This window comes from Magallana gigas, chromosome 7 (assembly GCF_963853765.1).
Source record: "Magallana gigas chromosome 7, xbMagGiga1.1, whole genome shotgun sequence".
Taxonomy (NCBI): Eukaryota; Metazoa; Mollusca; class Bivalvia; order Ostreida; family Ostreidae; genus Magallana; species Magallana gigas.
Genome location: NC_088859.1, coordinates 26,720,342 through 26,735,973, shown reverse-complemented (window position 1 = coordinate 26,735,973; position 15,632 = coordinate 26,720,342). Strand labels below are relative to the sequence as shown.

At 32.6% G+C, this 15,632-nt stretch overlaps 1 protein-coding gene across 2 annotated transcripts; it reads left to right on the top strand.

Annotated features, from left to right (window-relative positions):
• Positions 1-273: 273 nt before the first annotated feature.
• On the top strand, positions 274-14,903 carry LOC105343371 (inhibitor of nuclear factor kappa-B kinase subunit alpha). 2 transcript variants are annotated; one of them, XM_011450699.4, is made up of 20 exons: positions 274-357; positions 3,707-3,836; positions 4,815-5,030; positions 5,229-5,387; positions 5,748-5,837; positions 5,933-6,057; positions 6,197-6,304; positions 6,584-6,713; positions 6,944-7,135; positions 7,760-7,891; positions 8,432-8,523; positions 8,979-9,080; positions 9,262-9,314; positions 9,555-9,619; positions 9,768-9,880; positions 10,364-10,413; positions 11,118-11,226; positions 11,942-12,086; positions 12,558-12,673; positions 12,841-14,903. In XM_011450699.4, the coding sequence occupies exons 2-20, from the start codon at positions 3,741-3,743 to the stop codon at positions 12,938-12,940; spliced, it is 2,193 nt and encodes a 730-aa protein (XP_011449001.1). In that variant the 5' UTR covers positions 274-357; positions 3,707-3,740; the 3' UTR covers positions 12,941-14,903. The 2 variants fall into 2 exon arrangements, with proteins under 2 accessions (XP_011449001.1, XP_065922644.1); XM_066066572.1 differs by having other exon boundaries at positions 6,584-6,717; positions 6,948-7,135.
• Positions 14,904-15,632: the final 729 nt, after the last annotated feature.

Below are 15,632 nucleotides of genomic sequence, written 5' to 3'. Positions count from 1 at the left end.
TACAGTGAATATCGGAATGTTTCTAGAATCATTATGCGGTAAATGTGTCATGTGGGGTCTTACTAATTGAGGGTTGGGACACTGAGTATAATTTTTAAAAAAATACTACACATGTTTGTTACTGGTAACTGTTTTGATAAACTTTATTATTTTGAAGGAATACTGAATTTATCTTGCATAATTTGAAATTTTTAAAATTTTTGATTATTTATTAGAATTTAAGTCTCCAATATTTATAAGTCAGGCCCAGGACTAGTTTTGTTGCTTTTAGACTAACCTAGAAGTCAGAGGATTTCCGAATTGGGTATTCCCCTTTTCACATTGAAAATACCACAGACCCATACAGTTAACATCTTGGTGAGTTTCATCTTATCCATTCATTAATTCAATCGGCTACAGAATGCCTTGTGTCAAATCTGTTTTTAACATCGAACTTGTTTAATCGTCATTTTAATAATTTTCACAGGAGAACTTATGATATAAAATGTGGTTTTGGTAGAACTGTCAAACTTATTATTTTGTTCTTTACGTGTTTTTATTAAATAAAATTGCTCTATAAGTTCAGAGATCAGTAAATTTTGAGGCCAGAAAGTCCGTTCATCCAAAAAAGTGGCTAATTACATGTAAAATTGAAATTCATGAAAGACTCCTTGACTTGAGTTGATCAACATTTAATTTCCACCCAAAAGTAGGGGGCCTACTGAGTTACTGTGATAGTCACAGCAAAGTCTGATGATCTGCACCAAAGGTTCTATACTCTAGCTGTACATATACCAGTATACCAGAATCTTATGGTCCCACCAATGTAAAGACTGTCTCCTATAAAACACATGTATAATAGCTGGCATGCCTGTGTCTGCTATATAGGATATCTGTCTCCCATATTAATCTACCATGTACATTTAGAGTACAATAAGGCCTGACTCTTCAAATCTTATGGTGGTTCTACAGGAGTAGGTTGTAGAAACTATGACATCACATTATTATTACATCACATTATTACAACATCAGACTCAGAGGCCTATTATATTCAGCAGAGCGGGTGCTCATGTTTGCTAAAACTCATATATCTGTAGCATACATTTTGGTGAGTGTCTGCTCTGCAGAAAAGGTCTCTGTTAATTGTTGAATTGTTGTTTCAGTCGGCATTTTATGTGTTACAATACATTATTAGACCATGGAAACTAATGTAATGAACTAGCAGACTCACCTTAACAGTAGGACACTGATTGGTACATATCACACCTTGGACTGAGTCTTATATATAATATATATATGATGCAGTCTTACAATCATAAAAGTAATTAACTGTTCCATAGAATGTACTGTACACTTTGATTATCTCCCATCTCTAATCTGCAGATTTGCTTTTAGATTGAACTGCTAGACACTTTTTACCTGAACAAGATTCATTTCAATCAGTGAAAACATATGCTATAAACCAACTTTCACCGTTCACAGCAAAATATATTCGCGATGACTATATACATTGTATATATAGGAGGTTTTGGCAAACCTCGCCAAAAATTCTTGCACGCGAATAAAAATTTGTGTGTACAGTATGCTAACACATCTACTCATTACCAAGCTCTTTACTAACTTTATTCATGTAATAGCATTCAAAAACTTTAAGTTAACAATATGCACACATAAACTGTTATAAAGAAAGTTACTAGTAAGTAACTTTCATTTTACAAATTTTTAATATTAACAAGGGTTTCTTTATTCCTAACTGACCTTTGGTTAACTTAAAAGAATCACAAAACTGTCAGATTAACGTCCGATGGATAGAATTATAATTTGAGTAATATTGGTTTTTAAATTGATTCTTATTAACTTACATAACAAATATTTGGACACCATGATTAAAGATGTAATAAAAACAACTACATATATCCTTATACATGTAATACTACATGTAATACCATTGATTATAGAGAGATTATAGTATTATACTGTTCCTTGTTTTAAAGGTACATGTATATTAATAATCTGATAAAATCCTCAGTTGAGAACAACATATCTAATGCTGTGATTTTTTAAGGAAGACATTTATATTTTTTCCAGTCTAAGTTTAAAAGTTTAACAAATTTAAAATTTGAAGCTCAGATGTAAGATTTGCATCTCTCTCTCTCTCTCTCTCTCTCTCTCTCTCTCTCTCTCTCTCTCTCTCTCTCTCTCTCTCTCTCTCTCTCTCTCTCTCTCTCTCTCTCTCTCTTTGTATACAAAATTTATATATAGATACATGTACATGTATTGTGTACTGGTATTTATGAATAATTGTGTAATTATTTATTCTTTATATGTACCTAGCTATTTAGATCAAATTGTAATTATGAACAATGGCCAAATAATTGTAGAACTAAGATTTGTTTTTATTGGAATATGTACAGGAACTTATATAATTATCAAGTTAATGATTAGGACAATTAAGATTGTTGATAGCATATTTAAAGAATTAAATTAGGGAAATAGGATTTATATATCAGATCCTCCACCCTGAATTAATGAAGCAAGTTAGTTTGATACTGATAGCAGGCACATTCGTTATCTATCTGGTGACCAGGAAATAGATTGTAAATTTATAAACGGTGTATATATGTGTCGATCAATACACTCAACGTCTATTTTTGAGTGTTATACATATTAATTCTTCTAACTGATGAAAAACAATGTTGTAAAGTAGATCTTGATACAGGAAATTTAAATTGATTTGAACTTGGTTTATATAGCTGCAGGTCTGTTGCTCAGGGTCTGAAAAAATTAGGATGGATGACTAGGTGACATCCATCCGAATTTTTTCAGACAGGGAGATACAGACCTGCAGTGTAATTCTGAAATATTTACGCATTTCTCACTTGATGATAATTATTATTTGATAGTTGTCAGTTGGTTGCAGAGTCATTATATATGTATAAACTTAAGCATTGTGATTTAAAACATTAACAACACATGATATCACTGAGTTGCAGATCTAAAAGACCAGTCACATAATTTGAAAAATTAAGATTAGAAAACACAATATAACCAATTGCATATTGGTTTGTCAAACTTTTGTGACATCCTTTATATTTTTTAGAACAACTAGGACGAAGAAAGTTTCATATAGAATAATTATTGATAAAAAAAAAAATGTTTTTATATATTTAGAAGCAACTGATCTATACAAATTTAGTATAGGGAAGTTTCGACTTTATATAGATCCACAAAGTGGTTATGAAAAGCGTAAACTATTCCAACCCTGTTTATATATGTGTATAGGGTACACGCATGTATATTGAGTTGCTATTAAGTAAATGAACTAAATTAATATTAGGCATTACTGTAAACTGTTTTATTTTATTATTTTACTTTATTCTAGCTAAGACTAATAATGCAAATGTGCAGTCAACACATTTTAACTTTAATAGTTCTTTGTTATTTACCGGGAGTTGTTATATAGTGATAGCTTTTATATATATCAAGTATATGAATCATCAATAAATCTTGGTTTTTCATTTTTAAAAAGGTCAATTTATGTGTTAATTCTCTGCAAGAAAATCAGTTGATGTAAATTGATTCTCTTGCATCACAATCATCTTTTCCTTGTGGTCGTAAAACTACTCCAAGGAAGAAGAGCAGTATTTGTAATAAATGTTTTCTCTTGCTTTTCTTTTCGTAGAAAAAAAAGAATTAATTGTAAGTTTGATTTTTTCATTGATTTCAGCACTGGATCTTCTAGGACACAAGCATCTTTGATTATGGCATTTGCACAGCCAACCAAAAAAGGATCTTGGTTGGAAGAAAAAATTCTTGGGTCAGGAGGATTTGGTCAAGTTGTTCTGTGGAAGAATGAGGTAAACCTACCATACTGTTGAATGAATATGAGGATGTAAGCATAATTGAATATTTCTTAAAATATTTAAAACTCGAGGGGTGCTGGCTAAAATTTTAATGTTTTCTTTTCGTATTTCCTTATTTCTTGATATTTTTGGATAACACTTGACATACTTAAAATGGTGAACTCCTTATTTATCGATCCATCTGTTAGATTATATCATTATTAAGAACCCAAAACATCTTGTTTTTATGCTTTTTAGCATGCCCCAAATTTGCTGATTTTTCACGATTTACTGTACCAGTTATTGGCTTTGTGATAATAACATAGTAAAACCCCCTGTACATGTCGATTTATACTCTGCAAAATGTCATTTGAATTATGCCCCTTGTGCGGTCAGACTAAAGGTCATAGGGGTTATGATACAATACAAAACTCATCAAATTATTACTTTGTAATATCATATGGTAATACACAAAATCGTAGAAAGTGCAAAGATGTAAATCAGCAATAAACATTGATCATTTAAGTTCATGTTTTTCAAAACAGACGACTGAATTAAAAAATCTTGGATAATTGTGTGCTATTAACCCAAACTCTCAGTTTAGCTGATAACTGGTCTTAGCTGATAACTGGTACAGTACCAGTATATTTTTTATGATTTCCAAACATATATATCATTTATGATAAAATTTGTCAAATTAATCAGACTTTATGATTAATCATTGAATCATACAAGGACTTAAACTACTTTGCTCGGTAACAAATTATTTGCTTCAAAATTTGTATTTTGGTGATATTTTGTGGTTAATAACGGATTAAAGAATTAGGGTAATTTGGTAAAAACTTGTAATAATCTTCAAAAAGCATTACTACTAAATGAGTATAACAGATTTATTGAAAATCTGATGATGAAAATAACTGAAAAGAATGTCCCCTTTTACGAAGCATTTAAAATTTGTAAAAAAATTGCATACAAGATTGATTTTTCCTGTAGGACACAGGAGAATATGTTGCTGTGAAAAAATGTCGTGTTCAGAGTGAAATGACACCAAAGCACCGTGAGCGATGGAAACTGGAGGTGGACATCATGCAGCGGCTTAGCCACCCCAATGTTATAGCCGCGAAGGATGTGCCACCAGAAATTAATGTGATGGCAGGGGAACTCCCACTGCTAGCCATGGAGTATTGCTCAAAAGGAGATCTACGCAAGGTAACAGATAAAACTGAATTGAAAGGCTTTTATTACGAATTTGATAAAAAAAATTGGTAAGAATTTAGATAAAATATTTTGGTAAAAATTTAAGACAAAAAGGGAAAAAATAATCATCTTGGAAACATGTTTGATTAGTCATTTCATGATTAGTAATTTAAAGTAACACTATTAGTACAAACTTTTTTTTATTCGCAGGTGCTTAATAAGCCTGAAAATTGTGTTGGGCTAAAAGAATATGAAATCAGGTGTCTAGTGAAAGACATTGCTTCAGCCATTGAATATCTACATGGGAAACGTATCATCCACAGAGACTTAAAACCAGAAAATATTGTTCTTACAGTGCAAGAGGACCAGGTATTAAGCCTCCTCCTCCTCCTCCTCCTCCTCCTCCTCCTCCTCCTCCTCCTCCTCCTCCTCCTCCTCCTCCTCCTCCTCCTCCTCCTCCTCCTCCTCCTCCTCCTCCTCCTCCTCCTCCTCCTCCTCCTCCTCCTCCTCCTCCTCCTCCTCCTTATCCTGCTAACCCTTCACATCCTTATCCTCCTTTCTTTTCATCCTGTTTTTCCACCTTCTTTCTGTTGTTTTCATTTTCTCTCCTCCTTTGCAGATGCCTAATTGGCCTGTATAGTAGTACTCATTTTCCTCAGAAGAGATATCAGTGTAATTCAAAAGATTGTTTACTTTACTGTCCATAAGTGTCTTTTATTTTTTTTTTAGACAGTATACAAATTGATAGACCTGGGATATGCCAAGGAACTGGATCAGGGTAGTGTTTGCACCTCCTTTGTTGGAACTCTTCAGTACTTAGTAAGTTAAAGAACTCATATTGAATGAAAAGAATAAATATACGGTATATAATGGAGTACTTGTCTTAACAATATATAGTTCACATATTTTGCCAGGCCCCAGAGCTGTTTGCCAGCCAGAAGTACACATGTACTGTAGACTACTGGTCATTTGGTACCGTCGTGTTTGAGTGTATCACAGGATTCCGTCCATTCTTGCCACAAGTTCCTCCTGTCACTTGGTAAGGCAAAATTGTTTGAATGAATTACTCAATTATAAACAATAGATACAAGCAGAGATGGAACATTTTGAGAGGGTTTGAAGGTTTGAAAGATTGAGAGTCCAATTGTAAATCTCTGTTTTGTTATTTTAAATATCAGGCATAGAGAAGTCTGCAAGAAATCACCAGAAGACATCACAGCATTCTACAATTCAGAAGGAGTGGTGAAATTTTCCAAGAAAATCCTCACACCAACTCACTTATGCAGGTAAAGTATGTGTTAATGCATGCTTGTTGCTATTCTTACCATTAGAGGACATGAGACATTTTGACACTTTGTGAAATGCTTGTTTGTATTATATGCAGACATACATGAATGCCCTAAGTCTCAATATACCAGTAGATAATAATATAAATATGAAGAATTTAAAAGTATTTTAAATACGGTACATATTAAAAAATCCTATTCAAGAGAATGGAAAGATTGAGAGATCCCTATTTAGTTGATCAATCAACTGCAGCAGAGAAATGTTTCCTTTCTTTGCAGAAGTATGCAAGCTTACTTTGAACAGTGGTTAAGACTGATGTTGCGATGGGACCCTAAGGCAAGAGGAGGGGGGCTCTCCGAGGGCAGACCACAATGCTTTAAAATTCTGGACACAGTGCTTGGCATTAAAGTTAGTTTGTCATTATTGTGCACCATGCATCATAAATTTACATCTAATTTTCTGCCCGAATTTGAGCAATATATTTGACCTTGGAAATAGTAGGGCATGATCAAAATGATTTTATCTTATAGAAGTTTCGGTATAAAGTTTAAAACATAGAGATTTTATACTTATTTGAATCTTATGGATCACCATTTTGTGAATTATCATAATTAAGTTTCTTTAAAATTATTTCATAGGTAGTTCACATTTTGTATGTTGCCAACAATCAACTATTATCCTACCCACTGGCAGACAATTATTCCATGCAAGCACTACAACAAAACATTGAAAAGGAGACAGGGGTCAAAGTTGAGGATCAAGACATTCTATTGGCTAGTGGGGCATCACCAGACCCAAACCTTGGTGCCAACCAATGCTGGACTGCTCCAGTATGCAATTCATATTTTTTTCTTCTAAAGTTGTCCTTTGTTTCCAATTTTGTCTGATTTAGAAGGTGTATGTAATTGTAAGGTATATGTAGAGAGGGAAAATTGATACATATAAATATAACAGCATGATGAAAAAATGATGATAATCATGATTTTAGCTGTACAGGCACATGATATTAAATATTAAATGTATCCCCTCTACTTAATAATACACAAGGTACCGTCAGTTATAAGCTTAGGTGTTTAAGGACCGACGGGAAAACGGAAATGTTTGCAAAATGATTTTACTGATGAGTTTTAAGTAAAGATTCCACCTGATGTGACAGTTTTACATAAACCCAAGATGGCGGTGATGTGTACCTTGTCTATTATTAGGTAGAGGATATATATTTTTGATTATGATAAAAATATATATAAATGTCAGGTGCTAGCATGTGGTTTAAAACTGTAGTGTAGGCATCTAGCATGCCAGCTTAAGGAATTAAGTTGTATGTAAGTACATGTATCAGTAAATATTTAAAAGATTTCAATCTTTTTTTAGAAGTCTTTTGTAAGAATTAAAGAAACAGTTAATATATGTACATGCAAAAGACAGTGATCTTTTGAATGTTTCACACTTTGCAGGGAGAGGAGGACTGGGTGGTGTTCTTATTCATCAAGGGAGAGAACCAGGCCGTGAAAAGTCAATATAACAAACCGCTTCCTGTGAATGTACAGAACATTGTGAAAGATTCCAAAACAGCACTGCCATATAATGTATGTATAGGCAATACCATACAGTGGAATATTTACATTTTCCAGTGTCTTTGCCTGTGATAACACTACGTATCGATTTTGTACTATATAACCCATAATACAAATGACGCCAAATTGAGGCGCCAGCGGGGTTTGCTTATTTATATTTAAATATTTAATCGTATGATTGCTTAAAATTATATAAATATAAGTAATAAGGAATCATTCTTTGAATATTATGAGGTGATAATTTCGGTCGGGGCGTGATCACAACCATAATTATCACCTCATAATACTCAAAGAATGATTCCTTATTCCTTATATAACGCATGTTTTTGTGTGACTGCTTAAAGAATATCATGTAAATTGATGGTGGCCAAAAGTTGTAATCTGTAGTATGCAAAATGATTATATTAAATGTCAAAATTTGAACAGATTACTTCAAATAATAATGAATCATTCTTTTTTGTACTTGGAATGTGTAGTATTGTCTAATATTTAATATGTTTAAATTATAAACAAGGATTTTGCTAATGTATGGTTATATTTCTGTTTTCACAGGAACAGAAGAGGGCGTGGGCAGAAGCTGTATATTTCTGTAATCAACAAGTTGTAGATTTTAGGAGACTGATTCAGAGTCAGCGGGCAGCAATGTAAGTAAATGTTGTACATATACCTGTACAGTGTATGTAAAAATGTAGGTTAGAATCAATGGGGAAAAACTCTGTCAAGATATCAGTATAACTTAACAAAACAAAAAACATAACTAGATGTTTACTATAATTATTCAGATTTTCAGAAAGTATGTATTTAATATGTATATTTACATGTAATAAAGTTAGAAATCAAGGGGAAAGATTCAAGGAACCCTGTCAAAATAACAGCGTAAAATTTAAAGAATGAAAACATATAGTTACCTGGTATAAATTCAGGATTTCCCCAATTGATTAAAATGGACTCTATGTACATTGTATACCGGTATATATGTATAAATCTATTAAAGTTTGGAAGCAAAGAAATTAAATTTTGTTAAAATGACTGTATGAATAATTTTTTTAATAATTGATTTTTTTAATCATTACCTGCCTGACTTCTGGTGCTTGAATAGGTTGAGTTTACTACGAAAGAATTACAGTTTTGTGAAGATGAAAAACAACATGGTCAGTAGCTGTGATCACTTGCTGTCAAAGATGCAGTACTTTAACGAATGGTGAGATGTGTTCCAAATCATTCACAAAAAACTTTTGTATGTATTTATTAGTACTTTATGCATGCTCAGTAACTTGTGCAAGGGTTATTTATTAACCGGGGGTGGGGGGTATGAGTTTGAGAGGGTTATCTGGGGCTGATGTATCTTCATATGAAAGGACTGTGGCATTTTGTACTTTCAGCTTGGACCATGACCTAAGTTTATATGAAATCCAGAAATCCACCAGAATGCAATGTAAGTGGATGTGGATTCATTTGGTTCCATTTCATTTTGGTTCTTGATCATTGTAGATCCTAAAATAAAGATAAAATCAAACAAATTACATGTATATCTTTATGCAATGAATATTTGTTTAAAATTTTGTTTAACCATGTTCTTCATTTGGCATGTCTGTAGTTTTTAAGCTGAAACTTAATTGATAAATAAAATACAGACCGAATGAGTTAAATACTGGTGTTTTTTTTTTTAAATCAGATGCAGAAGGGGTGGTTGCGAAATGGAAGAGAGTTGGACAAGAAATAGAAATTCACAGAAATCTTGTAAGATCTCTCTCTCTTTCTCTCTCTCTCTCTCTCTCTCTCTCTCTCCCCCCCTCTCTCTCTCTCTCTCTCTCTCTCTCTCTCTCTCTCTCTGAAGTTTAGATGGCTGATAATGTTACATGTGTTTATTTATTTTTTTATGTTTTAGAAAGAAAAAGTGACAAGGTTGGAGCAACAGTCTGTAGCACTTCAGACCAAAATCATTGAATTACAGAAAAGTCCTTTTGCTTGTGCCAAACAGAATGATGTTCTAGAAGATTCGTAAGTTGTGATGTAATCTTATGTACAAATACGTGTACCAGAACCTCTTTTTAAAAGATCTTGCATTTCTGATAACAAAATTAAATCTAACTTTGAAGAAAATTTTATATTACCCCAATGGATATTGAATGATATGATATTAAAGGAATAGTGGCACTTGAAATGGAGATTTTATTTTCTGATAATTCCTATCAAAATTGGTAACATTGGGACCAATGCCCCATATATCTGGGACAATCCTCAAAGTTTCGTATGATAATCCCTTAATTTCTGGAAATTGATCATCCCTTGAGTTTAGAATACTAATCCTTTGAGTTATGTATATTGATCCCTTGAGTTATATACCAGTACATGAATACTGATGCCTTGATTTAATTATGCTTATCCCTTAATTTTTGTACACTGGTCCCTAGCTTGAGTTCTGTATACTGATCCCTTGAGTTTCAGTTTTGTATACTGATCCTCTGATTTCATTTATTACAGGGAGAAAAAAGCTATAGCTTTATACCATGACATGAGACAGGCTGGCAAAAGTAAGAAAAAATTATCAAGATTAGAACTGTACTTAGAAATATACAAGCTGAAGGGATTATCAGTATTTCTAATATTTTTCACAATTTTCTATTTTCCAGTATTTTTGTGATCATCTTTACTTTACAAAACATGAATATGGCAAAATATGTATGACAAGGTATATGGTATATCAAATGTTTAAAATGGCTAAGTTACCCATACAAAAACATAACCAATTCACAAATTTTTACTAAATGTAAAAAAGTACTGGATAAATGATGGCATTCCTAATTGTTTATTATCTGGAAAAAAATTTGAAGGTTAAGGAAAAAAATGGCTGCTAATAAACATATAATTGCACCTACTGATGGTATATCAAAATTACATTATTGTTGGCACTTATTTTGACCATGGAATGGTTTTATGCCCCAGTATTTGATGGTTAATTTAAAATACAAATTTGAAGCCAAGATCAGAAATGATTATGTGGAATATACACATAAATATGATATTGCTTTCAAAATAAGGGTAAGCATAAAAGCTTTTGAACTTAGGTGTTGGGTGTTAATTTGATGTACCGGTAAGCAACATCTTTGCTAGCCAAAGGTTTATGATCGACTCTGCTCCTGTACAACCCTTGGGGTGGATCGTAAACCCTTGGCTAGTGAAGATGTGTAAGAGACTGTAAAAAAATTTTTTATATACATCATTGAAACTGTTACAGATGGGAGCTCGAGAGATATTTACAAGGACCATACCTCCATGGTTCAAATTGTTGTCAAATGTCTCATCACCCGGGACAAAAGTCTAGAGGATCTCTTCACACACTTAAGGTAAGGTAAAGAAGAAAACCCTGGTCCCCCACACATGTGATCAATTATTACCATTTCATATAATTTCAATGCGATTAGAAACCATTTTTTAGAGTATTTTTTGATGAATCCATGCACAGGGGCATTGTATCCGCTATGACATATAAATAAATAATACACAAGGGAAGAATCGAAAGTAGGACACAATTTGAAAACAATGTCAAGAAACAACTTACTTGACAAAAGTTACGCAAATCCTCCTACATAATGTTGCAAATGTTGTCAAAACACACGAGAGTTTTTGGATGGCGAAAGTATGGAGTTATCTTTTCTTAAGCGAAGAGATTGAATGTCTGCAGCAGACAGCGGTTTTAATGGGATAAAAACGCTTTTTACCGAGTTTATTAGGAATATTTCAGTGTGAACGTGTGTTTTGACAACTACGATGGCCCTGTGATCCATGTTAAAAAGAGACTCACCATAATGGAGTTCAATTCTGTAAATAAGTCTGATAGTACATTTATACTAGAAGTATATAAATTTGCATTGCAAAAATGTCCAACCTATATGTAATGAAGACTTTCATCCAAAGATCTGCACACTAAGATTTCTATGCAAGGTTGAGACTCTTGTGTAGTATTTAAATGTCAATGTGGGAATCTAGAGGTACATATATGATTTTGATTTGGTTTGTAATTTGCTTCTTATGTAAATAGCAGTGTGTTTTTGCTTGCAGGAAAATCTGTGCCTGCAAACACGAGCTTTTCCAGTTATTACCCAGCATTCAGCAGTGTTGTGAACAGATAACAGAGGCCACGCAAAAACTTCTCCAGGCTCACAAACAGAGGCAGTCAGATATATGGAGTCTAGTCCAGATGGCTGTAAGAGCAAGTTTGTTGTAACATTTCTAAAATTTAGTGATATAATTGGAAAGAATTTCATATTGCAATGTTGTGTGCAGTGGCTGCAGATCCATGAACACAATAAACTTATAAACTATTTTTATATGTTTCATACGTCATTCTAAAACCTCCACCTACCAAAAAATTACATAAAACAATCAAAAACACTATAAATTATTTTTAAAGATATTAACAAATACATGTACTGTAAGATATGTTTGTTAGGAATTTTAAATGTGTTTGATGTGGAATTGATTACATTCATAAAAAAATTTTAATTCCCAGTGAAATTTTTGTAAGGTTATATAATTATTTAATGTAACTTTATTTGAGACAACAAAATCAAATCCTCATGAAAACTATTTTACGAATCAAAAGAAAAAGACTTTATCCCCTTAAAAATCTCTGCTTTTTGTAAGCAATGTCACAACATGGTATTTAATTTTGCAGGTTCAGTCTGAAATTTCAAGACAGGATTCCAAGGGAAGTAGCTCCAATAACTCATGGAGTGTATCGTCATACGAGTCCATGAAAGTATGTGATGATAATAGGGAAACTGTCAAAAAGTAAGTCATTTATATATTACACTTACTCAGTTAATAAACTGTCATGGTTATTTACATGTAGGCTACCATAATTAGATAAATACGTGTACAATTTTATGAGTTATGTAATTGCTGAAAGCGACATTTGAGAGCTAATGGTGATCAAGTTACATAATACTTCTATCCAGGGTTGATGACATGATAGTCAGTGTAATGAGAGAGCAAGAGGAGCATTTGTCCATGATGGATTGGAGCTTCCTTCCTCCTGCAAAAGAGAGTTCATCGTGATTGTGTTTCAGCATTGCTCAAACGAACTGAACATTCCAGAGACAGAAAACATTTTATTGGGGAAGTGCAATAAAACTTTGTTCTACATACTGGAAAAATAAGAGACATGAACTTTGATGGCTGAATTGTTTCAGATTTTTTTAATTCAAGTTGGTCTAAAATTCTTGACACATAATGAGAGGAAGATCTTCACATGATGACAACTGATTTAGAACTGCTTGGATCTCATTTTGAAATGATCGAGGCTTTTGGAGGGCCTTGGAATTAAAGAGTTGTGATGATACATGAAGATAAATACATTTATCTTGAGAACTTTGTCTAACTTGCTTTTATCTAAATGTACTCTTGGCTCATGAAAAACGAGTTGGGTCCATCTTTTTTTAACTTGATGTACATGTATTTTATATTAGTCTTGAAGCTTAAATTCAGGAGATAAATGGCTACAGTGTGAGATAGTTGAATTGATTTTTGACTGTCTAAAAATTAACTCATATCATGTTCAGAGGAGAGTCCTGGACCTTAACTTATTGTTTAATAACTCTCTATTTTAGGTTTGTATGTGATGAATTATAATGACGTCATATAATGCAGTAATAACATTACTCAGTGATACATGTACTTCTATTAGATACTTTTTGCAATATTTGTTAATTATTGTCATTAATCTCATGTAATTGAGATTCGAGATCTGTATTATGTTTGATTTGTGAGGTTTTACTACTGCTACATGTGTATTGATTAGGTTGCTTAACTGTGTAAAGGCTGTAAATTTTTCAAACTAAAGAAACTATTGAGGTCAATTTTTCCTTTATCATCCATTTAGGTGTGTCATGTAAAATTTAAAATATTACTTTTTTGAGAGGCAAAAAAGAATCATAATTTTCATCCTTTTCTATCCCAGGGTTAGGAATAAGAAAATCTTTCTCAGGAAACAGTTTAGTTATGCTCCCCTTTGAAGAAAGGAGGGCATACCGGTATTGCTTTGCTGCTGTCCATATGTTTGTCTGTTGGTCGGTCAACCAACAATTTCCATTCATTTTCTTCGCAGAGGTTGCACATACTGAAATGAAATTTGGTATACAGATTTATCATAATAATTTCTAGGTCAAATATAATTATGGGTACGATCGAGCCATTTTTGACTGAGTTGTGTCCCTTGGACATAGAAAAATTCCAATTATTTCCCAAGGAATAAGAGGCATAAGTGTTTCACTAACATCTCTTGTTTACATATGATTTCTATACTGTTTTGTATTTCCTGGTTACATACTTGCATCAAATTTGTGCCGTAAAAGCCCTTGCTGTGAACAGTGCATTAATTGAATTTCAAGATCAAATAATGACAATTTAACACATCTGCTGTTTGCAGTGCTAAATTGACTGTAGTTTTTTTTATTATTACTATTTATGCTCATTAAATGAACAATAAAATTGAAACTGCACTAAAAATCTACAAAACATTTTTTTCTCATTATAATACATATGCATGCAATATGTGGGCCATTGGAAGGGATATAGACACAAAATCTGCCAAATCAACCCATCTATGAACCTGAAATCCTTTTTATATGCCTCATGTGGATTTTTCCTCATATTCTGTTTGTTATTGAAAATATGAAATGGCCGTTTCAAGTATTATGTGACTGAAACAAGAACCCCAATTCCTTGCATTAATTGTTTATTGTATATACATAGTGGTGAGCTTTACAGTCTGTATGATTGATTTTTATTGTATTAAGCCATGGACAATGTGTCTCATGATTACATACCCCCACCCCCATGAAGTAATAATTTTACAGCAGACGTACATGCAAAAAAAGAAATGAACTGTGATACTCTGTAGCTTTGTTAGGGATTGTAGTTAATGGTGCTTTTTGTGTGTATTGTTCATGTTCTGATAATGAAATATTCATCAGAAATACTGTATACAAAAGGCGTAATGATAATAAATAAATATATTAAATATTTGTCAATTTTGATAATTTTTTTATTTATGTAGTTATGGATAAGAATTATAACAGTAATTTCATAACACATTCTGTTTTTTTCAGTACATGTACTGTAAAAACCAACTTTTATTAGCGACAACTTTATTTCGCGATTTTGATAAACACAAGGTAGCTGGTTCTTACAGGTGACTATTTTTCACGAATAAGCTTTATTCCCACTTGAAATGCCATTGCATCCATACAGCAAAGACCGATTCGCAGCAAGAAATATTCGCAACGAGGAGGCTCTTGCAAATATTTCTTGCAGGCGAATAAATGATGGTTTACAATATATGTATTTGCTATATGAATATAGCAAGCTAGTGAACTTATAGCCCCTAAAAACCAGTACCTGGTACATTGTAGTGATTGTTCCTTTACATGTTTTACTGAAGGGCTGATTGTCCTCAAGGTAATGGCCAATAATGCAGTAAACTTGGTAACCATATGTTTTATAATGCAATAGGAATTGTTTAATTCTCATAGCCTGCAAACTTAGTTTGACAGTTGACCGTCTAGCAGATGATATCGATATTGGTTCGCAAACATGAACTAGTCTGTTGACCTGAAAAAATTCAGGTTGCATATCAGTTTAGAACTTTTCAAAATGCATGTATGATACAATTTATCTAATATAACAGTATAATTCAACTGATTTTACATAGTTTTAATTATTTTTCATTGCAAACATATTTGTATGAAAA

Bases quoted from the DNA above. Each gene is read 5' to 3' on its own strand.
- LOC105343371 (XM_011450699.4), top strand. From the start codon at position 3,741: ATGGCATTTGCACAGCCAACCAAAAAAGGATCTTGGTTGGAAGAAAAA. The intron at 9,620-9,767 runs GTAAGATCTCTC...TTTATGTTTTAG, and splicing joins TAGAAATTCACAGAAATCTT to AAAGAAAAAGTGACAAGGTT. The intron at 12,087-12,557 runs GTAAGAGCAAGT...TTAATTTTGCAG, and splicing joins GGAGTCTAGTCCAGATGGCT to GTTCAGTCTGAAATTTCAAG.